The 21,729-nt window shown below is 48.5% G+C and overlaps 1 protein-coding gene across 5 annotated transcripts in view; it reads left to right on the top strand.

Moving 5' to 3' along the window:
* Positions 1–21,729, top strand: part of LOC130282780 (oocyte zinc finger protein XlCOF6.1-like) — a 136,372-nt gene that overhangs the window by 40,367 nt on the left and 74,276 nt on the right. For 3 of the 5 annotated variants that reach the window (XM_056531501.1, XM_056531489.1, XM_056531490.1), the window contains exons 6-7: positions 12,743–12,849; positions 13,121–13,276. In XM_056531501.1, the coding sequence (XP_056387476.1) occupies positions 12,743–12,849; positions 13,121–13,276 (263 nt within the window). Of the gene's footprint in view, positions 1–9,665; positions 9,819–9,844; positions 9,958–12,742; positions 12,850–13,120; positions 13,277–21,729 lie in introns of those variants that run through there. The other 2 variants (XM_056531492.1, XM_056531493.1) reach the window with 2 other exon arrangements.

The raw sequence follows: 21,729 nt of genomic DNA, 5'->3' as shown, positions 1-21,729 counted from the left end.
CGGGGAAGAGAAAAAACTGTAGTCCCTGTCCGAAGGGTGCTGCAAACTCCAAACATCAGTTAGCTGCAGAAGGGCAAGAGCGCGTCTTACACGTTTAATGGCAGCGTAGGACAAGCAGGAGCGACCCGTGGAATTATCTAGGGTAGAGTCTAGAGTCAAATTCAAATCCCCGCACAGGATCACAGTTCCGGAAACCGCAGACAAGACTGAGTCAACCAAGTTGACTAGGAAGTCTACCTGTCCCTGGTTAGGAGCATATGCATTAACAACCGTGAACGTGGCACCCCCCAGGGAAAGGGATAAGACAATGTTCCTAGCCTGAGGATCTAAGGTAACAGAAAGGACCTGATGCACAAGGGACCTATGGATAGCTATGGCTACCCCTTTAGCACGCGCCACCTGATTATTGGCACAGAACCAACCAGATAGTGTCGGTTGCAAAGGGTTGGGGCATGGCCTACCTTAAAGTGGGTCTCCTGAAAGCAAGCAACATGAACCTTACGTTTGTGGAGATGGTGCAGGATCTGCGTCCGTTTCGTAGGCGTGTTGAGTCCCTTCGCATTAAAGGAGGCAATGTTGAGCCCTGCCATGGTGAGCAAAGAAAGAGGGAGCACAAACCCGTCGGCTTCCTAGCATAGAAAAGAAATAGAGAACAAAACAAGGAGAAGGATAACAAGAAACAGCGGGAAGAAAAAGAGAAGAAGGCAAAGAAATGAAGAAAAACACCAAAAGTAGCAGCAGAAGTACCGCTGCAGCACAAGCTACGTAAGATGCGGTCAAAGACCCGGAGGACAGGCGCCAGGATAGGAGCCCAGCGGTGTCTCCACCCTATGAGGGGGAAGTGGGAAGTAGACAGGCGAGAAGGGAGCCCGAGCTCGGCACCCAAAAGAAAGCCAGATGGAGCAGGGAGAATGGAAGGGAGACCACTAGAAGAGGAGTAGAAACAGTGAAGAGGTATGGATAGGAGCCAGGGAAAAGCGGACCAGCGTGGGCGAAGTGCGGAAACTCAGAAATGAGGAGAAGGCAAAAGAAAATCGTGGTGGAGAAAAGAGGAAGAGAAAGGTGGTGGATAACATTTGGTTAAGAAAAAAAAAATAAAGAAATCACAATACAAGCCGCCAGGAGTCATCAGGGACCTGCAAGACAAGAAAAGTAAACAATAATAGGCATCACAATAGCTTAACAATCAAGTGGCATCGGAGGGTCCCGCAGGGGGTAATGAGGGGACAGATTCCCAGCGAGTTATCAACCTTTGGCGGCGGGAACCCCGTGGCGGCAGTCCAGAACTGGCTTGTTTAGGGGGCTTTTGGGGCGACTGCTGGGTGGGCCGTTTATGGGCCACGGGGGCAAGCATTGGCCAACTAGGCAGGGAGAGAGATGGAATGTCCAAGTCCTGGAGAAACCCGGGAAGGTCATCTGAGGAGCGCAGGGTGTGGGTTCTACCGTCTCTCCGCACCATGAGGGCAAATGGGAACCCCCAACGATAAATCAGGCCCCTCTCTCGAAGCACTTCCAGGATGGGTCGGAGGGCCGCACGCTGAGCCAGGGTATGACGGGACAAGTCCGGAAAGAGTTGCACCTTAACATCCTTGTAGAGGATCCGACGTCGAGTGCGAGCCACGCGTAGAATGTCCTCCTTAATGGCGTAGAAATGGACCCGGCAGATAACATCTCGGGGGCGGCTGTCATCAGGATGGGGGGGGGGGGGGGGCTCTATCTAGCTCAATGTGGGCATCCGCAGGCCTGTCCAGGAGATCATTAAAAATCGCCAGCAGGGCAGGGTGCAGTTCATCAGAGGCCCACCTTCTCAGGCAGACCACGGAGGCGGATGTTGTTTTGCGCCTGTTACGATTTTGCATGTCATCCAGGTGCTGTTATAATACGAAAAGCTGATCAGTGGGTTTCTGCACAGTGGCTTGGAGAGCTTGGAGTGGAGCAGCAGAGGAATCTTGAGCAGTGACAACCGTGTCCACCCGGGATGATAGTGCAGACACCTCAGTAGACATGTGCAATTTGTTTCGGAACGAATACTAAACTTAACGAATTTTCCCGTTTTCGGTGTTCGTTACAATCCGAATGCATGAAAAAAAAAAACGAATATTTCCGAAAAAGAATACGAATATACAGTTAACGAATGCATTAGTTAAGTAACGCATAACGAATAATGCATGTTAACGAATAACGAATGCATTCGTTATTAGTAAACCGAATGTAAGGAATGAATGATTCTTTTCATTGGGTTTACCTGAGGAAAACTTGCCTTCCTACACAGAGAAAACTGCAAAAAAAGGTGAAAACAACAAGAATCCTAAGGTAACACCTGCTATTTTTTACAAAAGAGGATCAGCAAGTGAAACTAATGTGCATTTCGTTTAGTAACGAATGCTAAATTTAACGAATTTTACAGACATAACGAAAGATCCGAATTAACGAATGCATTCGATGTTATTAACTAATGCATCTGAAAACGACAGAAATTTCCGCGGATGCATCCGAAAACCGAATATGACGAATGCACAGCATTCCGAATATTCACAGAACCGAAAATTTAAAAAAAACGAAAACGAACAAATCGAAAAAAACGAAATTTTTGGTTCTGCACATGTCTACACCTCAGTACGGAGTTGGGCGAATTCCTGTTTGCACTCCGCCACCACCTGTTTAGCCATAAAAGTCCTCTCTCGTAGGTAATGAGACAATTAAAGACTGCAGGTCAGCCAGGGTGATCAGGCGATCCGTCCCAGCAGCGGGAGGAGGTATAGTAGTAGAAACGTCACCCAATGAGGGGGGTGGTAGAGAGGAGTCAGGCAGGGGGGTGTGAAACACAGGCGGTGTGCCCCTCAAGCTCAGTGGAGGGTCTCCAGGCATGGAGGTCATCATCAAAGGGCTCCCTGTGGGCAAAAGCTGCTGAGAGGGAGGCAACAAACTCTGGCTAGCTGGGGGAGAGATTGGGCTCTGAATGTATGGGGTCCCAGGGGGAGCCAGAGGACCACTGTGGAGAGGGGGGGCCAAAACAAGTTGGGGTGCCGACCCTGGGGAGGGCACCGCATAGAAGGCCACCAGAGGGGATGGGTACTGTCCAGGTAGTGGAGGCCAGTCGGGGGGTGTCATGGAGGGTCCCCTCAAAGCTCCCCCTGTGGCAGCGGCAGGGGAGTGAGCAGCAGGAGGACTCCGTGATGAGGGAGGCCAGGGGGTAACCTCAGGAGCCAGAGGGGCCGGTGCGGGGGGAGAGCCCAGAGCCATGGCATTGGTAAAAGCAGTGTTTCCCAGGGAGGGAGGAAGGGGACAAGCAGCATTAGGTTCCTGGCTCACCTAAGAGTCCGGAAGGCCAGGAGGAGGACAAGGTTCCGGAGCAGAGAAGCAGGGAACCGGAGCCTGCACCACGCTCCTCACAGGCACAGCAGGGGCAGCTTCGGGGGCCTCCAACAACGGCCGCAGAGAGGAAGAAGCCTAGGGTTCCGGCACTTCGGAGGTGGCAGCAGACGGGACAGGATGCGGCTGGGGCCCGGAGGTAAGTGGCAGCCGGGCTGAACCGGGATCCGGAGGCAGGTTAGTTCCAGGGAGGAAATGCGGTCCGCCTGCAGGCCGCACCACAGGAGCGAGCAGGGATGAGAAGGAGTCCGCCATCTTGCATGGCGGCAGAGAGGAGCTGCGGCGCGGCTGGGAATGGGTGAAATAGCCCGTGATATCTCGCTGGGGGGATGAAGGACAGGTCTGGGCCCCTTTCCTGTGCTTTTTCCTGTTATTCCCCATAAAAGTCCTCAGTGGTCTCCACAAATGCTGGGGCACAGGGCCGGAGCTCGAGCCACGCACATCCTCACACAGGCATAGCTAGCCACAGGCGATACCATATATGTTTATTTTTATTTTTATTTACACTGTGTTTTTTTTTTATGGGAAAAGGGGGGGTGATTCAAACTTTTAATAGGGGAGGGGTTAAATGATCTTTATTCACTTTTTTTTCACTTTTTTTTTGCAGTGTTAAAGGTCCCATAGGGACCTATAACACTGCACACACTGATCTTTTACATTGATCACTGGTTTCTCATAGGAAACCATTGATCGATGATTCTGCCGCTTGACTGTTCATGCCTGGATCTCAGGCACTGAGCAGTCATTCGGCGATCGGACAGCGAGGAGGCAGGTAGGGACCCTCCAGCTGTCTCCGGCATGCTTTCACTTTCCCTTTAGACGCGGCGTTCAACTTTGAATGCCGTGTCTAAAGGGTTAATAGCGCGCGGCCCCACGATCAATGCCGCCCGCTTTTAGCCACGGGTCCCGGTCGTTGTTAGAGGCCGGGCCCGACCCGCTAGGATCGGGAGCGGAATCATGACGTAACGTTATGTCATGGGTCCTGAACAGGTTAAAAATAAAAGAAGCAATCTGGTTGCTATGGGCAACTGCAGGGGCGGACATATCACTTGTTCAGCCGGTTCGGCTGCACAGGGGCCCAGCGTGTTAGGGGGCCCACCTAGTAGCCCAGGTCACAGCCTGGGCCTCACAGTCTGGGCCCCTGTAGGACCCCCTGCCAGTACTTCATACTAAATGCTGCAGCAACAGGTCCCGGACCTGCCGCTGACAGCAATAATTTACCTTTAAACCGGCCGGGCGAGATGGACAGGCCAGGGGATGATGGGAACAGACGTGCCCCGCGCAGGCACACACCTCTGTTCCAAGCCCCTGACGTCACGTGTCATGGCCTCTGACCCCGGCAGAAGCGACAGGAGCAGCAAACCCTCCCGCCTCACACGGCCGCATCGCTGAGCAGATAAGGTGAGGAGCGCGACGATCGGGTGCAGGGCGGTGGGGGGTTGGGGAGGGGATTGTAATGATGATGAAGAGGACAGGAGGGGTGTTGAAGAGGTTGGTGGTGTAATGATAAGAAGGATTGGGAGAGCATCGTTTTGATAAGGAGGACCAGAAGGGGGGTCAGGGGTGTAGTGATTAGGGGGTTTAATGTTGATGAGAAGGACTGGGGGGGTGTCAGCTGTGTAATAATGATGAGGTGCTTAAGGTATATGAGGTGATGAGGAGACTGAGGATGGAGTGCGTGGGTTGTATGGGGTGATGAGGATGGAGTGCATGGGGTGTATGGGGTGATGAGCATGGGGTGTATGGGGTGATGAGGAGACTGAGGATGGAGTGCGTGGGGTGTATGGGGGTGATGAGGATGGAGTGCATGGGGTGTATGGGGTGATGAGGAGACTGAGGATGGAGTGCATGGGGTGTATGGGGTGATGAGGAGACTGAGGATGGAGTGTATGGGGTGATGAGGAGACTGAGGATGGAGTGCGTGGGGTGTATGGGGGTGATGAGGATGGAGTGCATGGGGTGTATGCGGTGATGAGGAGACTGAGGATGGAGTGCATGGGGTGTATGGGGGTGATGAGGAGACTGAGGATGGAGTGCATGGGGTGTATGGGGTGATGAGGAGACTGAGGATGGAGTGTATGGGGTGATGAGGAGACTGAGGATGGAGTGCGTGGGGTGTATGGGGGTGATGAGGATGGAGTGCATGGGGTGTATGCGGTGATGAAGAGACTGAGGATGGAGTGCATGGGGTGTATGGGGTGATGAGGAGACTGAGGATGGAGTGCGTGGGGTGTATGGGGGTGATGAGGATGGAGTTCATGGGGTGTATGGGGTGATGAGGAGACTGAGGATGGAGTGCATGGGGTGTATGGGGTGATGAGGAGACTGAGGATGGAGTGTATGGGGTGATGAGGAGACTGAGGATGGAGTGCATGGGGTGTATGGGGTGATGAGGAGACTGAGGATGGAGTGCATGGGGTGTATGGGGGTGATGAGGAGACTGAGGATGGAGTGCATGGGGTGTATGCGGTGATGAGGAGACTGAGGATTGAGTGCATGGGGTGATGAGGAGACTGAGGATGGAGTGCATGGGGTGATGAGGAGACTGAGGATGGAGTGCATGGGGTGTATGGGGAGATGAGGAGACTGAGGATGGAGTGCATGGGGTGATGAGGAGACTGAGGATGGAGTGCATGGGGTGTATGCGGTGATGAGGAGACTGAGGATGCAGTGCATGGGGTGTATGGGGTGATGAGGAGACTGAGGATGGAGTGCATGGGGTGTATGGGGTGATGAGGAGACTGAGGATGGAGTGCATGGGGTGTATGGGGTGATGAGGAGACTGAGGATGGAGTGCATGGGGTGTATGCAGTGATGAGGAGACTGAGGATGCAGTGCATGGGATGTATGGGGTGATGAGGAGACTGAGGATGCAGTGCATGGGGTGATGAGGAGACTGAGGATGGAGTGCATGGGGTGTATGCGGTGATGAGGAGACTGAGGATGGAGTGCATGGGGTGATGAGGAGACTGAGGATGGAGTGCATGGGGTGTATGGGGTGATGAGGAGACTGAGGATGGAGTGCATGGGGTGATGAGGAGACTGAGGATGGAGTGCATGGGGTGTATGTGGTGATGAGGAGACTGAGGATGGAGTGCATGGGGTGTATGGGGTGATGAGGAGACTGAGGATGGAGTGCATGGGGTGATGAGGAGACTGAGGATGGAGTGCATGGGGTGTATGCGGTGATGAGGAGACTGAGGATGGAGTGCATGGGGTGTATGGGGTGATGAGGAGACTGAGGATGGAGTGCATGGGGTGATGAGGAGACTGAGGATGGAGTGCATGGGGTGTATGGGGTGATGAGGAGACTGAGGATGGAGTGCATGGGGTGTATGGGGTGATGAGGAGACTGAGGATGGAGTGCATGGGGTGATGAGGAGACTGAGGATGGAGTGCATGGGGTGTATGGGGTGATGAGGAGACTGAGGATGGAGTGCATGGGGTGATGAGGAGACTGAGGATGGAGTGCATGGGGTGTATGCGGTGATGAGGAGACTGAGGATGGAGTGCATGGGGTGTATGGGGTGATGAGGAGACTGAGGATGGAGTGCATGGGGTGATGAGGAGACTGAGGATGGAGTGCATGGGGTGTATGCGGTGATGAGGAGACTGAGGATGGAGTGCATGGGGTGTATGGGGTGATGAGCATGGGGTGTATGGGGTGATGAGCATGGGGTGTATGGGGTGATGAGGATGGAGTGTATGGGGTGATGAGGAGACTGAGGATGGAGTGCATGGGGTGTATGGGGGTGATGAGGATGGAGTGCATGGGGTGTATGGGGTGATGAGGAGACTGAGGATGGAGTGCGTGGGGTGATGAGGAGACTGAGGATGGAGTGCATGGGGTGTATGGGGTGATGAGACTGAGGATGGGGTGCGTGGGGTGTATGGGGGTGATGATTAGACTGAGGATGGGTTGTGTGGGGTGTATGGGGGGATGAGACTGAGGATGGGGTGCGTGGGGTGTATGTGGGAGATAAGGAGACTGAGGATGGGTTGCGTGGGGTGTATGGGGTGATGAGGAGACTGAAGATGGAGTGCGTGGGGTGTAAGGGGTGATTCAGTGGTGTATCGTGGTTGGCAGTATTATATTAATGGAGTACAGTGGTTGGCAGTATTATATTCATGGAGTACAGTGGTTGGCAGTATTATATTCAGGGTACAGTGGTTGGCAGTATTATATTCAGGGTACAGTGGTTGGCAGTATTATATTCAGGGTACAGTGGTTGGCAGTATTATATTCATGGAGTACAGTGGTTGGCAGTATTGTATTCATGGAGTACAGTGGTTGGCAGGATTATATTCATGGAGTACAGTGGTTGGCAGGATTATATTCATGGAGTACAGTGGTTGGCAGTATTATATTCATGGAGTACAGTGGTTGGCAGGATTATATTCAGGGTACAGTGGTTGGCAGTATTATATTCATGGAGTACAGTGGTTGGCAGTATTATATTCAGGGGTACAGTGGTTGGCAGGATTATATTCAGGGTACAGTGGTTGGCAGTATTATATTCATGGAGTACAGTGGTTGGCAGTATTATATTCAGGGGTACAGTGGTTGGCAGTATTATATTCAGGGGTACAGTATTTGGCAGTATTATATTCAGGGGTACAGTGGTTGGCAGTATTCAGGGGGTACAATGGTTGGCAGTATTATATGCAGGGGGTACTGTATTTGGCAGTATTATATTCAGGGGTACAGTGGTTGGCAGTATTATATTCGGGGGTACAGTGGTTGGCAGTATTCAGGGGGTACAGTAGTTGGCAGTATTATATTCGGGGGTACAGTGGTTGGCAGTATTATATTCAGGGGGTACAGGTTATAATGATTATTGTCATCATACAGAGAATGAGGATCTACTGACAAATGAAGGAACCAATGATGTCCAGGTGTCAGACTCTGCAGAGAAGATGGAAGAAATCCTGGTGTCTGGACCAGAAAAGTAAAGACAACAGAGAAGACGTCACTCAGGTCAGTGATATCATTGTGTATTTTCCTAACTGTCCCATCAGAGCTGTAGTCACTGATATCATTGTGTAGTCTCCCGACTGTCCCATCAGCTGTAGTCACTTCAGACATGATGGGAGTTGCAGCTTTCCAACATCTGGGGAGCCACTTGAACCAAGGTGATTGGTGGGGGTCAGACCCCCACCATAAAAATGGGCTGTTTATTTTAAAATGCCTGAGCCTATTTTTGGTCCCAGTCTGGCCCTGCCTGTAAGCCACTTCTATCACTAAGGATAAGAAGCCAAGGAACCAGGGGGTGCCAAGGGGTGTCGTGCTAAGTCCAGGGGTGCGAATGTAAAGGGGAGCACTGCCCTCTGCCTCCCAGCTAGATACGGGTCAGGCTGACCCGGGGGAGTACTCACTGGGCCGCACACTGAGAGGGACAGGGGCCACCCGGAGCCCACCTCAGAAGCCGTTCCATCCACCTGTGGTGGACAAGGCAAGTGGCGACACTACACACGTGGGGTAAGTGGAGGCCCTCCGGTGGGGTCTAGGTACATGAGGGGGCACAGTGCTGGGGGGGGCCCAGGCACATTCCTTGCACAGGGGCCCTCTGCTGTCTGTGTCCGCCCCTGGGCAACTGCACCACTCTTGCTCTGCAAATTTTTTGATAAATCTCCCCCATTAATTTTCGTACATGTAGTTATGATTTTTTCCATAAGTAAGACAAAATCAAACCTATATAGAGTATCATATATATATATAGAGTATCATATCATGTAGAGTATCATTTTAATCGTATGGACAAATCTGATATCATTACAAAGCAGAATTGGTGGCGCAAAAAATAAGCCATCATGTGGATTTTTAGGTGCAACATTTAAAGGGTTATGATTTTTAAAAGGTAATGAGGAAAAAACGAAAGTCCAAAAATGGAAAAACGCTCGGTCCTTAAGGGGATAAGCATCTCACTTTGGTGTGCCAACATTATTACTCATGTTTCACCACAACATACTCTAAAACAGTGTTTCCCCAAAAGTGTGCCTCCAGCTGTTGCAAAACTGCAACTCCCAGCATGCCCGGACAGCCTTCGGCTGTCCGGGAATGCTGGAAGTTGTAGTTTTGCAACAGCTGGAGGCACTCTGGTTGGGAAACACTGCTGCTTTACATGGAAGGGTGGGGGAGATTTATCAAAACCTGTACAGAGGAAAAGTTGTGAAGTTTCCCATAGCAACCAATCAGGTTTTTACAGTACCACTCTTCCTCATCACAGACTTTATAATAAATCTCCTCAATATGCGTATGAAGAGCATACACGTGACTCCTCCCACACATGTGACCAATCACATGGTTATGACATGAAAGGTCCTTTAGCTCCTGCAACAGCACAACTTGACTCCACCCACTACTGTCACTGATCACATGGTTATGACTTCATCAAAGGTCCTTTAGCTCACTGGGATCTAGCATCTCTTGATATTTAGTGGACAAGGTTAGTGTAATGTATGTCTAATCATTCAGATGGTGGGCTTTGATGGTTGTCTTCTATGGTTTACTGGATTTCAGGAAATGATTTGGGATTCCATATAGGAGGAGACTATGAAAACATTACAGCTTGTCATTCATACCTGGTATATAGTAAATTTGAGTAGCCGTATTAGTTCAGTGATGCAGTTGCAAATCATAAAATGTTGCAGTATTTTGTAATACCTTTTTTACTGGACTAACAGCATTTTGTAGAGACAAGCTTTCGGGATTCCTCCCTTTATTAAGTCCAAAGCAAATCTAAGCTCACAAGCAAAAGACACAGGTTACATCTCACAAATATGCAGGGGTTAAGACAATAGATGTGGAGAATTCACACTAAGATGGGCCATAAATTGTCCTGTTATGGGAACATAGACTAAATAGATAAGGATGAGAAAAAGGGGGGAGGGAGGAGGGAGCAGGGGAGAGACTGGTAACTAAGCAGCACAAAGTGAGATACAAAAGAGAATCCAGTACAGCACAGGTTATAAGAGGAAACAGTACAGCACGGGTTATAAGAGAATACAGTACAGCACAGGTTATAAGAGAATACAGTACCTCACAGGTTATAAGAGGAAACAGTACAGCACGGGTTATAAGAGAATCCAGTACAGCACAGGTTATAAGAGAATCCAGTACAGCACAGGTTATAAGAGAATCCAGTACAGCACGGGTTATAAGAGAATCCATTACAGCACAGGTCATAAGAGAATCCAGTACAGCACAGGTTATAAGAGAATACAGTACAGCACGGGTTATAAGAGAATACAGTACAGCACAGGTTATAAGAGAATACAGTACAGCACAGGTTATAAGAGAATCCAGTACAGCACAGGTTATAAGAGAATCCAGTACAGCACGGGTTATAAGAGAATCCAGTACAGCACGGGTTATAAGAGAATCCAGTACAGCACAGGTTATAAGAGAATCCAGTACAGCACGGGTTATAAGAGAATCCAGTACAGCACGGGTTATAAGAGAATCCAGTACAGCACGGGTTAGAAGAGAATACAGTACAGCACAGGTTAGAAGAGAATACAGTACAGCACAGGTCATAAGAGAATCCAGTACAGCACAGGTTATAAGAGAATCCAGTACAGCACAGGTTATAAGAGAATCCAGTACAGCACAGGTTATAAGAGAATCCAGTACAGCACGGGTTATAAGAGATTACAGTACAGCACGGGTTATAAGAGAATACAGTTCAGCACGGGTTATAAGAGAATACAGTATAGCACAGGTTATAAGAGAATCCAGTTCAGCACAGGTTATAAGATAATCCAGTACAGCACAGGTTATAAGAGAATCCAGTACAGCACAGGTTATAAGAGAATCCAGTACAGCACAGGTTATAAGAGATTACAGTACAGTACAGGTTATAAGAGAATCCAGTACAGCACAGGTTATAAGAGAGTCCAGTACAGCACAGGTTATAAGAGAATCCAGTTCAGCACGTGGTTATAAGAGAATCCAGTACAGCACGGGTTATAAGAGAATCCAGTACAGCACGGGTTATAAGAGAATCCAGTACAGCACAGGTTATAAGAGATTACAGTACAGCACAGGTTATAAGAGAATCCAGTACAGCACGGGTTATAAGAGAATCCAGTACAGCACAGGTTATAAGAGAATCCAGTACAGCACCGGTTATAAGAGAATACAGTATATAGCACAGGTTATAAGAAATTTTGATGATGAGATAAAAAGCTCAAAACCACATTGAGTCCCTTGTTTTTGGAATAAAAAAAACAGTATAATTTTAGCTTCAAATGTCTTTCTCTCTTGTGTGTTTTTGAAGTTCCCTCTCAGTACCTTGATTGTAAGGTCATGTATGGAGCGGCCTGTTTGGGTAAAATGGTGTCCAACTGGGGTTCAGTAGTCATTTTCTTTAAGGCGGTTTATGGAATGTCTGTGTAGATTCCTCCTTTCATAGTGTTTCCGGACGGTTTCATCAATGCTACATACCGGGCATCACTGCGATCAGTGATGTCCAGTATTAGCCACTGGTCCCGGCTACTGTTAGCCGCCGGGACCGATCCGTTATGATGCGGGGTCATCGCGTGACCTCGCATTATATCGCAGGAGCGGGCGCAGGGTGTACAGGTACGCCCTGCGTCTTTAAGAGGTTAAAAGGGTTCTCCACCCCTAAACATCTTATCCCCTATCCAAAGGACCAGCACCGTAACATTCTGAACACAGAAGCTTGGAACTTCCGTGTTTGTGATGTCATGCCACGCCCCCTTCATTCATGTCTATGGGAGGGGGCGTGACTAATTTTCCCCATAGACATGAATGGATCGGGCCTGACAGCTTTGGTCGCCTGTCATTCGGCACGGAGCAGAGTTCGCTTCATGTGGCGGATGACTGGGGTGCCATGCCATGCCATCCCAGTTAATGGACCCTTGCGATCAGATATCTTATCCCCTATCCTTTGAATAGGGAATAAGCTGTCTAGGGGTGAAGTACCCCTTTAATGTCACTGAGCTCATTAGTATGACCCATAAATATTTGTCTGTGGTTCCCTGCTTGATTTTCTTGGCCCCTGTTTGCAGTGGGTGAGGATGAAACATCTGACCTCAATATTTAGGAGGTTAATGTGCACAGGTTTCACCAAATAGTGTATATGGGCTACATTTTAGACAAAACAATGGTGTAGATACATAGTACAAGAATGCAAATTGTCAACATGCTACCAAAAATCTAAAATAATCTGCTGCATGATTATTCAACTAACACATATATGTAAATGTAGCAAAGCTTGTACAAAGATGCAATCCTAGGATGTTGTCCAGACTATAATTTTTGAATTAGTGGGTTAGTATATTTCATATAGGATGTTCTCCTAAGTACTCACTTGCTCTTCTTTTTTCCTTCTGGTTTCTTAAAAAGAAAATAGTTATTTTCCTTTCTCATCGAGGATGGACAAGGTCAGAAAACAAATTAGAGAAGGAATATTGAACCTCACCCTTGAGATCATCTATCTGCTGACCGGAGAGGTGAGGGATTCTGGACACCATGGCGGGGGATTTATCAAAACCTGTCCAGAGGAAAAGTCGCTGAGTTGCCCATAGCAACCAATCAGATCGCTTCTTTCATTTTTAACAAGGCCTCTGCAAAATGAAAGAAGTGATCTGATTGGTTGCTATGGGCAACTGGGAATTTTTTTTTTTTTTTTTATAAATCTCCCCCCCCCCATGTCTTTATTTTATGTATTGAATGTGGAAAGATGAATGAAATGTATATAAATCAATGCCCTTCTTTGCACAGGGTTACATAGTAGTAAAGAGGTCAACTGAAGAAGAATGGAGCAAGAACCAAGATTCTATTGCACTGCTATCACCTCACTCACTAAAACATGAGAGAAAAAGCTATCAGGAGATCCTGGACCTCACCAACAAGATCACTGAGCTGTTGACAGGAGAGGTGAGTGCTGCTGGGAATTACAGGGAGATGCAGTCAGATTACTGTGACCTTGTATGGAAACACAGTTTAAAGGATCCCATCAGTAGTTTCCCAACCAAGGGATACATAATTTAGGCTAGGTTTCCACTTTTTTTTTTTTTACAAAAACGCCAATAAAAATGCCCATTCTGCCGCATGGTGTTTTTTTTTGTTAAAAAACGCTGCGGCCAGATGTTAGCTGCAAGTCAGTAGGGAACTGCAAAATGCCAAATCCACTTGACATTTTTCAGTTTGGCATTTTTTTTTTATCCTTTTGGCGTTTTTGGACTCCTTGGCAGTTTTTGAAAAACGTCCTGTTGTCGAGACTTTGGCATTTTTTCGGGAAAATCTTGGCATTTTCCTCCCATAGAAATCTATGGGAGTGAAAAAACGCCAACAAAAACGCCATGGGGGTTTTAACTTTGGGGTTTTTTCAGGCGATTTTTATTCTCTTTTGGACTTTAGCGATCCAAAAAAGTGATGGAAATACCTTTTTTATTAAAATTTCGTAGGGTACCATAAAAAAAAAAATAATAATAAAAAAGATACCGAAGTGATGGAAAAAATTGGAATTAACAAAATTTATATTTTTTATAACAAAATTTTAATTAATTTTTAAACAGGGATCAATTTATATGGGCAGCTAGGGCACTAAAAATGTAGCGGACAAAAATAAAAATGTAGTGTGTGTGTGTGTGTGTGTGTGTGTGTGTGTGTGTGTGTTTTTTATTTTAGGTAGTACTACTACTCCCTGCATGGAACACAACAGTTACCTGTACTAATTGAAAGATCACCAGGGTCCCTTGCGATCCTCCCTGTATAATGTATAGATGTGGCCGCTCTTCTATGGTCCCCTGCACTGCCGTATATATATATATACACCTATTCATATTTCCTGCAGAGAGCTGTGATTGGCCAGATGGTTCCAGCCAATCACAACTCTGTGGGAAATATGAATATGTTTATATATACGTCAGTGCAGGGGACCATAGAAGAGCGGCCGCCCGTATCTATACATTATTATTACAGGAGGATCACAGCGGGTGTCAGAAGTTACACCTTCTACGATCTGTCTATTAATGCAGGTACTACAGCTCCCAGCATGGAGCAGAGCTGGCTCCATGTTGGGAGCAGTAGTACCTGCACTAAGGTACAGATCACAGCAGATGTCACTCCTCCTGACACCCGCTGCGATCCTCCTGAAGTGAATGTCGGGATCAGCTGTTCTCAAGGCTATCGAGCCGGGAGAACAGCTGATGCTGAGCAGTAGATATACATCGTACCAATTGCACCAATTGGAGGCTCCGTTTGGGAAAACATTGCATTATGGGCTCTCTCCCCTGCGGAGAGCGCAAAAAATGTCCTAACCCATTTTTTTGTGTTTTTTTTCCATTTCAGATTCGTGGATTCGATGGATTACCACGGATTAACTTTTTTATTTTAATAAAACGGTTAACGAGGGTTTTTTTTTAAATAAAATAATTTTTCCAATATGTTGTTTTTTTCATTTTTTATTGAATATTCAGGCTTAGTAATGGAGGCTGTCTAATAGACGGAATCCATTACTAAGCCGGGGCTTAGCGTTAGCCCCAAAAACAGCTGGCGCCAACCCCCAATTATTACCCCGGTACTCACCGCCACAGGGGTGCCGGGAGGAGCCAGTACCAACAGTCAAAAATGGCGCTCCTGGGCCTAGGCAGTAACAGGCTGGCGTTATTTAGGCTGGGGAGGGCCAGTAACAATGGTCCTCGACCACCCTGGTAACATCAGGCTGTTGCTGCTTTGTTGGTATCTGACTGATACTGAATATACAGGGAACCCTATGCAGTTTTTTTTTTTTTCATAAATAAATAAAAAAAATTAAAAAAACGCATAGGATTCCCCCTATTTTCAGTATCAGCCAGATCCCAACCAAGCAGCAACAGCCTGACCTTACCTGGGTGGGCGAGGACCATTGTTACTGGCCCTCCCCAGCCTAAATAATGCCAGCCTGTTACCGCCTAGGCCCAGGAGCGCCATTTTTGATGCTCCGGGCCTGTTGGTACCGGCTCTTCCCGGCACCCCTGTGGCGTTGGGTACTGGGGTAATAATTGGGGGTTATCACCAGCTGTTTTTGGGGCTAACGCTAAGCCCCGGCTTAGTAATGGATTCCATCTATTAGACCAGTGTTTCCCAACCCAGTCCCCAAGGCACACCAACAGTCCAGGATTTTAATTTTTCCCTCTTCTATTCCAATGGAGTAACTGAAAAAACACGGAATGTTGGTGTGCCTTGAGGACTGGGTTGGGAAACACTGTATTGGACAGCCTCCATTACTAAGCCTGAATATTCAATTTAAAAAAAAAACACAACACATTGGAAAAATTATTTTATTTAAAAAAAAAAACACTCCCCCACAGCCCATGTTAACAATTTTATTAAAATAAAAAAAATCAAGTTAATCCATCGAATCTGCCGTAATCCTCTGCATACACGGATCTGAAACGAGAAGAAAAAACAAAAAAATGGGTTAGGACATTTTTTGCACTCTCTGCAGGGGAGAGCGCCCATAATGCAATGTCTACCTAAACAGGGAGCCTCCAATTGGTGCATAACTACAACTCCCAGCATGCCCAGACAGCCTTTGGCATGCTGGGAGTTGTAGTTTAGCAACAGCTGGAGTCTCCCTGTCTGGGTAGACACTGGCAGAAGGGTCTGTTCCCATTATCCAAAACTGACAATATGAGCTTCAGACTTACTAGCCTGGATCCAGTCTGTAGCTCCACCCCCTAATGACATCATCACCAGGGGGCAGAGCTACACGGACCCGGTGGTGACAGAAACGAGGGAGGTAAGTGGACCTCCTGTTCTGTATACACTATATACAACTATCTATAGATAGCTGTATATTCTGTATACAGCCCAAAAGGGCTATAAGGCTAGGTTCAGACTACGGAATTTCCGCCTGCAATTTAGCTTTGAAATTGCAGGCGGAAATTCCGCTTTCTAAAATGTATAGTGTAGTGAATGATTTTCCGTTCACAAATTCACACTTCGGAATTTGTGAAGCGGAAAATCCGCTTTGAAAATCCGCTTAGAAATTTCCGCCTGAAGATAGGCGGTGCTCTTTCTTCAGGCGGAAATCCACGCGGAACACATTGCAGTCTATTGGGGACTGCAGTGTCCGCGCGGTCCTAGCGCCGACTGATTCAGCCGGCGCTGGCCGCACTCGGAATCTCCGGGCGGAAATTTTCTGCCTGGAGATTCCGTAGTCTGAACCTAGCCTAAGAGCAGGGAGTCCTGTCAGTATAGTGACTGGATTCCTGGCTCCTGTATAGTATACACGGGTACACTATGCCCCCCTGTATACTATAGGGCCTGGGGAGGTGAGTAGTGATGCTATACATCACTCCTCACCTCCTTACACTCTGTGGACCGGGCGCTCAGCATCCGACCCACTGAGTGGTACCCAGAAGACAGTGAAAAAACTGCAACAGGGTACAAATTTGGCTGTTTCCACACACCAGGGAAAATGCAAGAAAAAACGACAGAAAAACTGCCAAAAAGCAGGAAAAACCTGTGGCAGTTTTTCGGGCCTTTTTGCTGGCGTTTTTTTAGGTCTACAAAAAAAAAATAAACAAGTGGAAACCTAGCCTATGTGTCAAATGCCCTGATTGCTATAAACCAGGGGTTCTCAACCGGTGGTACGTGTAACCCTAGGGGTACGCCACCGGTTGTGCCGGGTTGCGCCGATGCGCTGACAAATTCCATCCATACATTGGCCAGTATTTGTCAGCGCACAGTGGAGAATGGCCGTGGCAGCTCCCTGTATAGTATTGCGGCCGGAGCTGCGGCTAGTACTGTACTGGAGCTGCGTGGTTGCTGGGGAGACGTGTGACCTCCCCTGATGTTGCGCGGAGGTGCCTTACAGCGCAGGAGGACATCACACGTCAGTGCGGCCCCGCCGAACAGGACTCTAGGATGCGCTGTATACCCAGTCAGGCCACATGGGATGGGCTGTATACTTGAACAGGCCAAGGAATGTAAATAAAAAAAAAAAAAGGAAAAAATAAGTGTATGGAAGAGAGGGAGGATTTTGGTATGTGTATTTTGTGTATATATATATATATATATTAGCCCAGAGGGGGAAGAGATAAATAATAGCACAAGGGCATTAACATGGAGGGGGGGGGGAGATAAGGGCAAAAGGGGATTAGTATGGAGGGGGTGATGATTAACCTCCCTCCATCTTAATCCCCTTGTAGCATTATCCCTTTCCATCTTAATGCCCTTGTGCCATTATTCCCCATTCCCTCTGATCCCTTTTGCCATTATTCCCCCACTCCCTCTGATCCCCTTTTGCCATATCGGATAATAATGGCACAAAGGGATTAAGATGGGGGCGGGAGGGGGGGGGTATAATGGAAAAAGGGGAACAGAGGGAGGGGGATAATGGCACAAGGGGATTAAATATTGCATTAGTATAAAGGTAAGCACACGCCATTATTAAAATAAGTAATTTTGTCTGTGGGTACGGCTCGCACATAAGTTCTGTGGACATACTTTCACCTTTTGGGGGTACAGTCGCGAAAAAGGTTGAGAACCACTGCTATAAACTGTTTTTCTCTAAAGTTTTTATAGGTGCCTGGCTTTGGAAGAACTTGCTGGGTGGCCCCCAGCCCAGCTTGGTTAAAAATGATCTCACCATACACAAATAACCATAAGCCAGTGTCAAAAACTATAATTTGCAAGGCTTTATAGTAAAACATGAGAATCGAGGCAGCTGCGACTAAGTCATGTTGTCTGCAGTTAGGGGAGCATGAAAGAGCTGGCAGGTTCCATATAAAGTGCTACTGTCACTTAAAAACAAACAAACAAAAAAATAAGACATGTCACACTGACATGTTAAAAGTTTTGATAGGTGGGGGTCTTTTTCTCAGATCCCTACCAATCGCTAGATATTGCTGAAAGAAGCCCAAGGCTGTATGTTTTACTCCCTTGCTCATCGTTCAGTCTGACTTGTAGCAAGAGACATTCCCCATTGACTTACAATTAGATTCCAGCAATGAGTAGGGGAGTCTCTGACACAGTGTTTCCCAACCAGGGTGCCTCCAGCTGTTACAAAACTACAAATCCCAGCATGCCTGGACAGACAACAGGTGTTTTGGGGACAAAAAGTTACAGTAATGCTTTGAACTAAAATGCATATATAAGATAGACAAACTACAGACAAGATTTGAGACATGTTGAGTATGAAAAATATAAGGCTATGTTTATACACTGTTTTTGTTTCCATTTAAAAAATGTTTCTCCATCGTCTCCATTGGGGGACACAGGAAATGTGGGTATATCTTGCTGCCACTAGGAGGCTGACACTAGGCCTTAATTTAAAAAAAGAAGTCGACCCCTCCTGGCAGGATATACCCACTGACTCTGAGCTAATCAGTTTTAACTTAGTGTCAGTAGGAGGCAGACGCAGGACTGGAGCTCCCCAGACCTGGTCTTCTTTTTTATAGCTTTATTGAGTTACTTTTTTCTATCCTTTTTGTTGTTTTTTTTCTAGGTTGGGGCGACAGGAGCATGGCGCTGCCTGATTTCCCCCTGCCCCCCCCCCCCACTTGCGACCAAAGGGCACGGTCCATAGGGTTTGCCCCGTTAACCCTTTCTCACCATCGACCAGAGCCCTGGGTCTGGGGCCCCTGCTCGCCCTGCTTTTTGCAGCCTGGTATGATGCAGGTGGCACCAGTCTTTTAGAAGACTTCTGAGGTAAGTATATTGGGATATCTTGGGTAAGTTTCCCTACCCCCTCTCCCTCTCCTTATCTCCCCCACCCCACCCCGGGCACTGAGGGCTATGTTTCTGCTGGGGATTTCTTTTTCATACTTAATTTTTATTTGTGGGGGAGGGAGTCTGATGGAGCCCAGTCTCTCCTCTTATACTTCCTTTTTTTCACACTGCCGGCATTCCCCTCCAGAGTCTGACCAACATCGCTCATTATTCTGGTGCGCCAGTCTGCTGACTGTTGCACAAGCCGACTCTGTTCAAGCCGCAGCGTTCATGCGTACGTGGCCCTGTTCCGGCCCCTGCCGCTGCAATTTTTTTTTCTTCACAGACCGCAGCCGGTCTCTGTATTATTACTGGCTGTGCATATGTCCAGGAGCGGGGGCTGCAGCCGGTGGGCATATGTAATCGACGGGTAGCTCCGCCCTCTATTTTGGCACATCATGTGCATATCCAATCCCCTGCTAGCGCGCGTCGGTGTCGACCTCTCCTGATCTGCAGGGGTCACAGCTCTCCTCCCTCTGAGTCCCTCCACCTATGGGAGGCTATGAACTCCTAAGGGGGCTGCTCTCCCTCGGTCACGTGATTCCTTAGTCTCGAGCACTGAAGACACTGTCCAGCTGCTCTCCTCAGGAATTCTGTTCCTGACAACACAGTTCTCCCTACCAGCTGCTGCTGTTTCTGCACTCTGCTGCTGTTCTGCCGCTGTTCCTGCATGCTGCTGCTGTCCCTGCACGCTGCTTTCCGCAGTTTTCTGGAACAAGGGTCTTCCCTTTCTCTAGGAACCTCCTCCTTTGCAAGGGACCTACACCTCTGCAAGGGACTCCCACTTGCACTGCCGCTCCACTGCTTCAGGGCACAGGAACCTGGGTGAGCTTGTTCCTTTTTTTTTTCTCTGGGTTAACTTACTTTTCTGTTCTTTCCATGTCCGACCCCAGACGGGTGGTCGCCGCCTTAGTCACTTACTATGCTTACACGGGTTGTAAAACTAAACTGTCAGGTGGTTCGACTGAGCCCACTTGTTCTGCCTTCTTCACTTCACGTCCCAACGCCCCCTGTGCCTACCAGGATAGCTCCCTGGAACATGTGGTCTCTGACCCTCCTCCGGTTGGGTGTCCTCTTCGTTTCGGTCCTTTGGCTCAAGCCCCCAGGACAAACCAGCATCTTCGTAGTTTCCGAAGGCTCCTACGTTCAAAGCGCGCCCCTCCTGGAAGCAGGATGGCCGTTCTGGGTGTTAGTCCGCCAAATCAGGTACTCGCAAACCTACCACCGCCTGAAGGGGCGCCCCCAGCCTTCCCCTCGGGTGGGAGGTCGCCTGTCCCTTTTTCGGGATGTTTGGTTGGTACAGGTCCAGGATTCCTGGGTTCGGGACATCGTTTCAGACGGCTACCGAATCTAGTTGTTTTTTTCCCCGAGATCGTTTTTTCAGGTCCCGGCCTCCCCGCTCTCCGCCCAAGAACATTTTTTTGGGCTTCTATTCAGGTCTGTTCGTCATTCCCCAAAAAGCGGGAACGGTTCGTCCGATTCTCGATCTGAAGCTCGGCACTTTCGAATTGAATCTCTCTGTTCTGTTGTTGTGTCCATGGACCAGGGCGAATTCCTGTCTTCGGTGGACATCCAGGATACATCCATACCGCACCAACGTTTTCTGCGGTTTGCCGTTTTGGCAGGTCATTTTCAGTTTGTGGCCCTGCCCTTCAGGCTGGCCACGGCCCCCTGGGTCTTTACAGAGGTCCTGCCAGCGGTGATCGCCATCCTCCGCTCTCGGGTGCTGGTGTCGGTGCTTCTTTTTCTGGACAACCTGTTGATCAAAGCTTGACCCAAAATCAGGAGAGTCTCCACATTACTCTTCAGACCCTAACCAGTTTCGGGTGTTTGCTCAACGGGGAAAAATCCAACCTTTCTCTTTCCCAGTCTTTGGTTTTCCTGGTGCTTCGATTTGACACAGAGTAGGCTCTGGTTCTACTTCCATTGGACAAGTGGAGCGCTCTTCTATCTGGCATCCGCCTATTGCGCTGCCCGGATCCGGTGTCCATCCGTTTGTGCATGGAAGTGTTGGGCAGGATGGTGGCGGCCATGGGAGTCATTCCTTTTTGCTCAATTTCGGTGCCGCCCTCTTCAGTTGGCCATCCCTTCTCTGTGGGACAAGTCTCCTCGGTCCCTCCACCGCCGGATCCATCTGCCCCCACGGCTCGCCGATTGCTCATTTGGTGGCTCCGCTCTCCTTCGGGAGGGACGCTTGTTTCTCCCACTGCATTGGCAGGTCTTAACGACTGATGCGAGTTTCCTCGGCTGGTGGGGTGTTTTTCAGGATTGGACGGTTCAGGGCCGCTGGTCTCCTCAGGAAGCTTGTCTCCCCATCAACGTCCTGGAGCTTCAGGCCATCTTTCTTTGTCTTCTTCACTGGGAGTTGCTACTCCGGGACTGTCCGGTTCAGATCCAAACAGACAACACCACGGCCGAGACTTATATCAATTGCTTGGGGTGCACTCGCAGCCTTGCTGCAATGGAGGAAGTGACAAAGATTCATGTCTGTGCGGAACGCCGGCAAAAGGAGCTTCCGGCTTCTAAGGCGACCATTTCCCAGTGGATCCGGTCTGCCATATCAGAGGCCTATCGTTCTAAGGGAAAGTCTCCCCATTTCCGGGTTACAGCTCACTCCGTTGGAGCCTCTT

Source organism: Hyla sarda, chromosome 7 (assembly GCF_029499605.1).
Source record: "Hyla sarda isolate aHylSar1 chromosome 7, aHylSar1.hap1, whole genome shotgun sequence".
NCBI classification, from domain to species: domain Eukaryota; kingdom Metazoa; phylum Chordata; class Amphibia; order Anura; family Hylidae; genus Hyla; species Hyla sarda.
The sequence above is the reverse complement of the archived record's forward strand: the minus strand, read 5'-3'. Positions and strand labels throughout refer to the sequence as shown.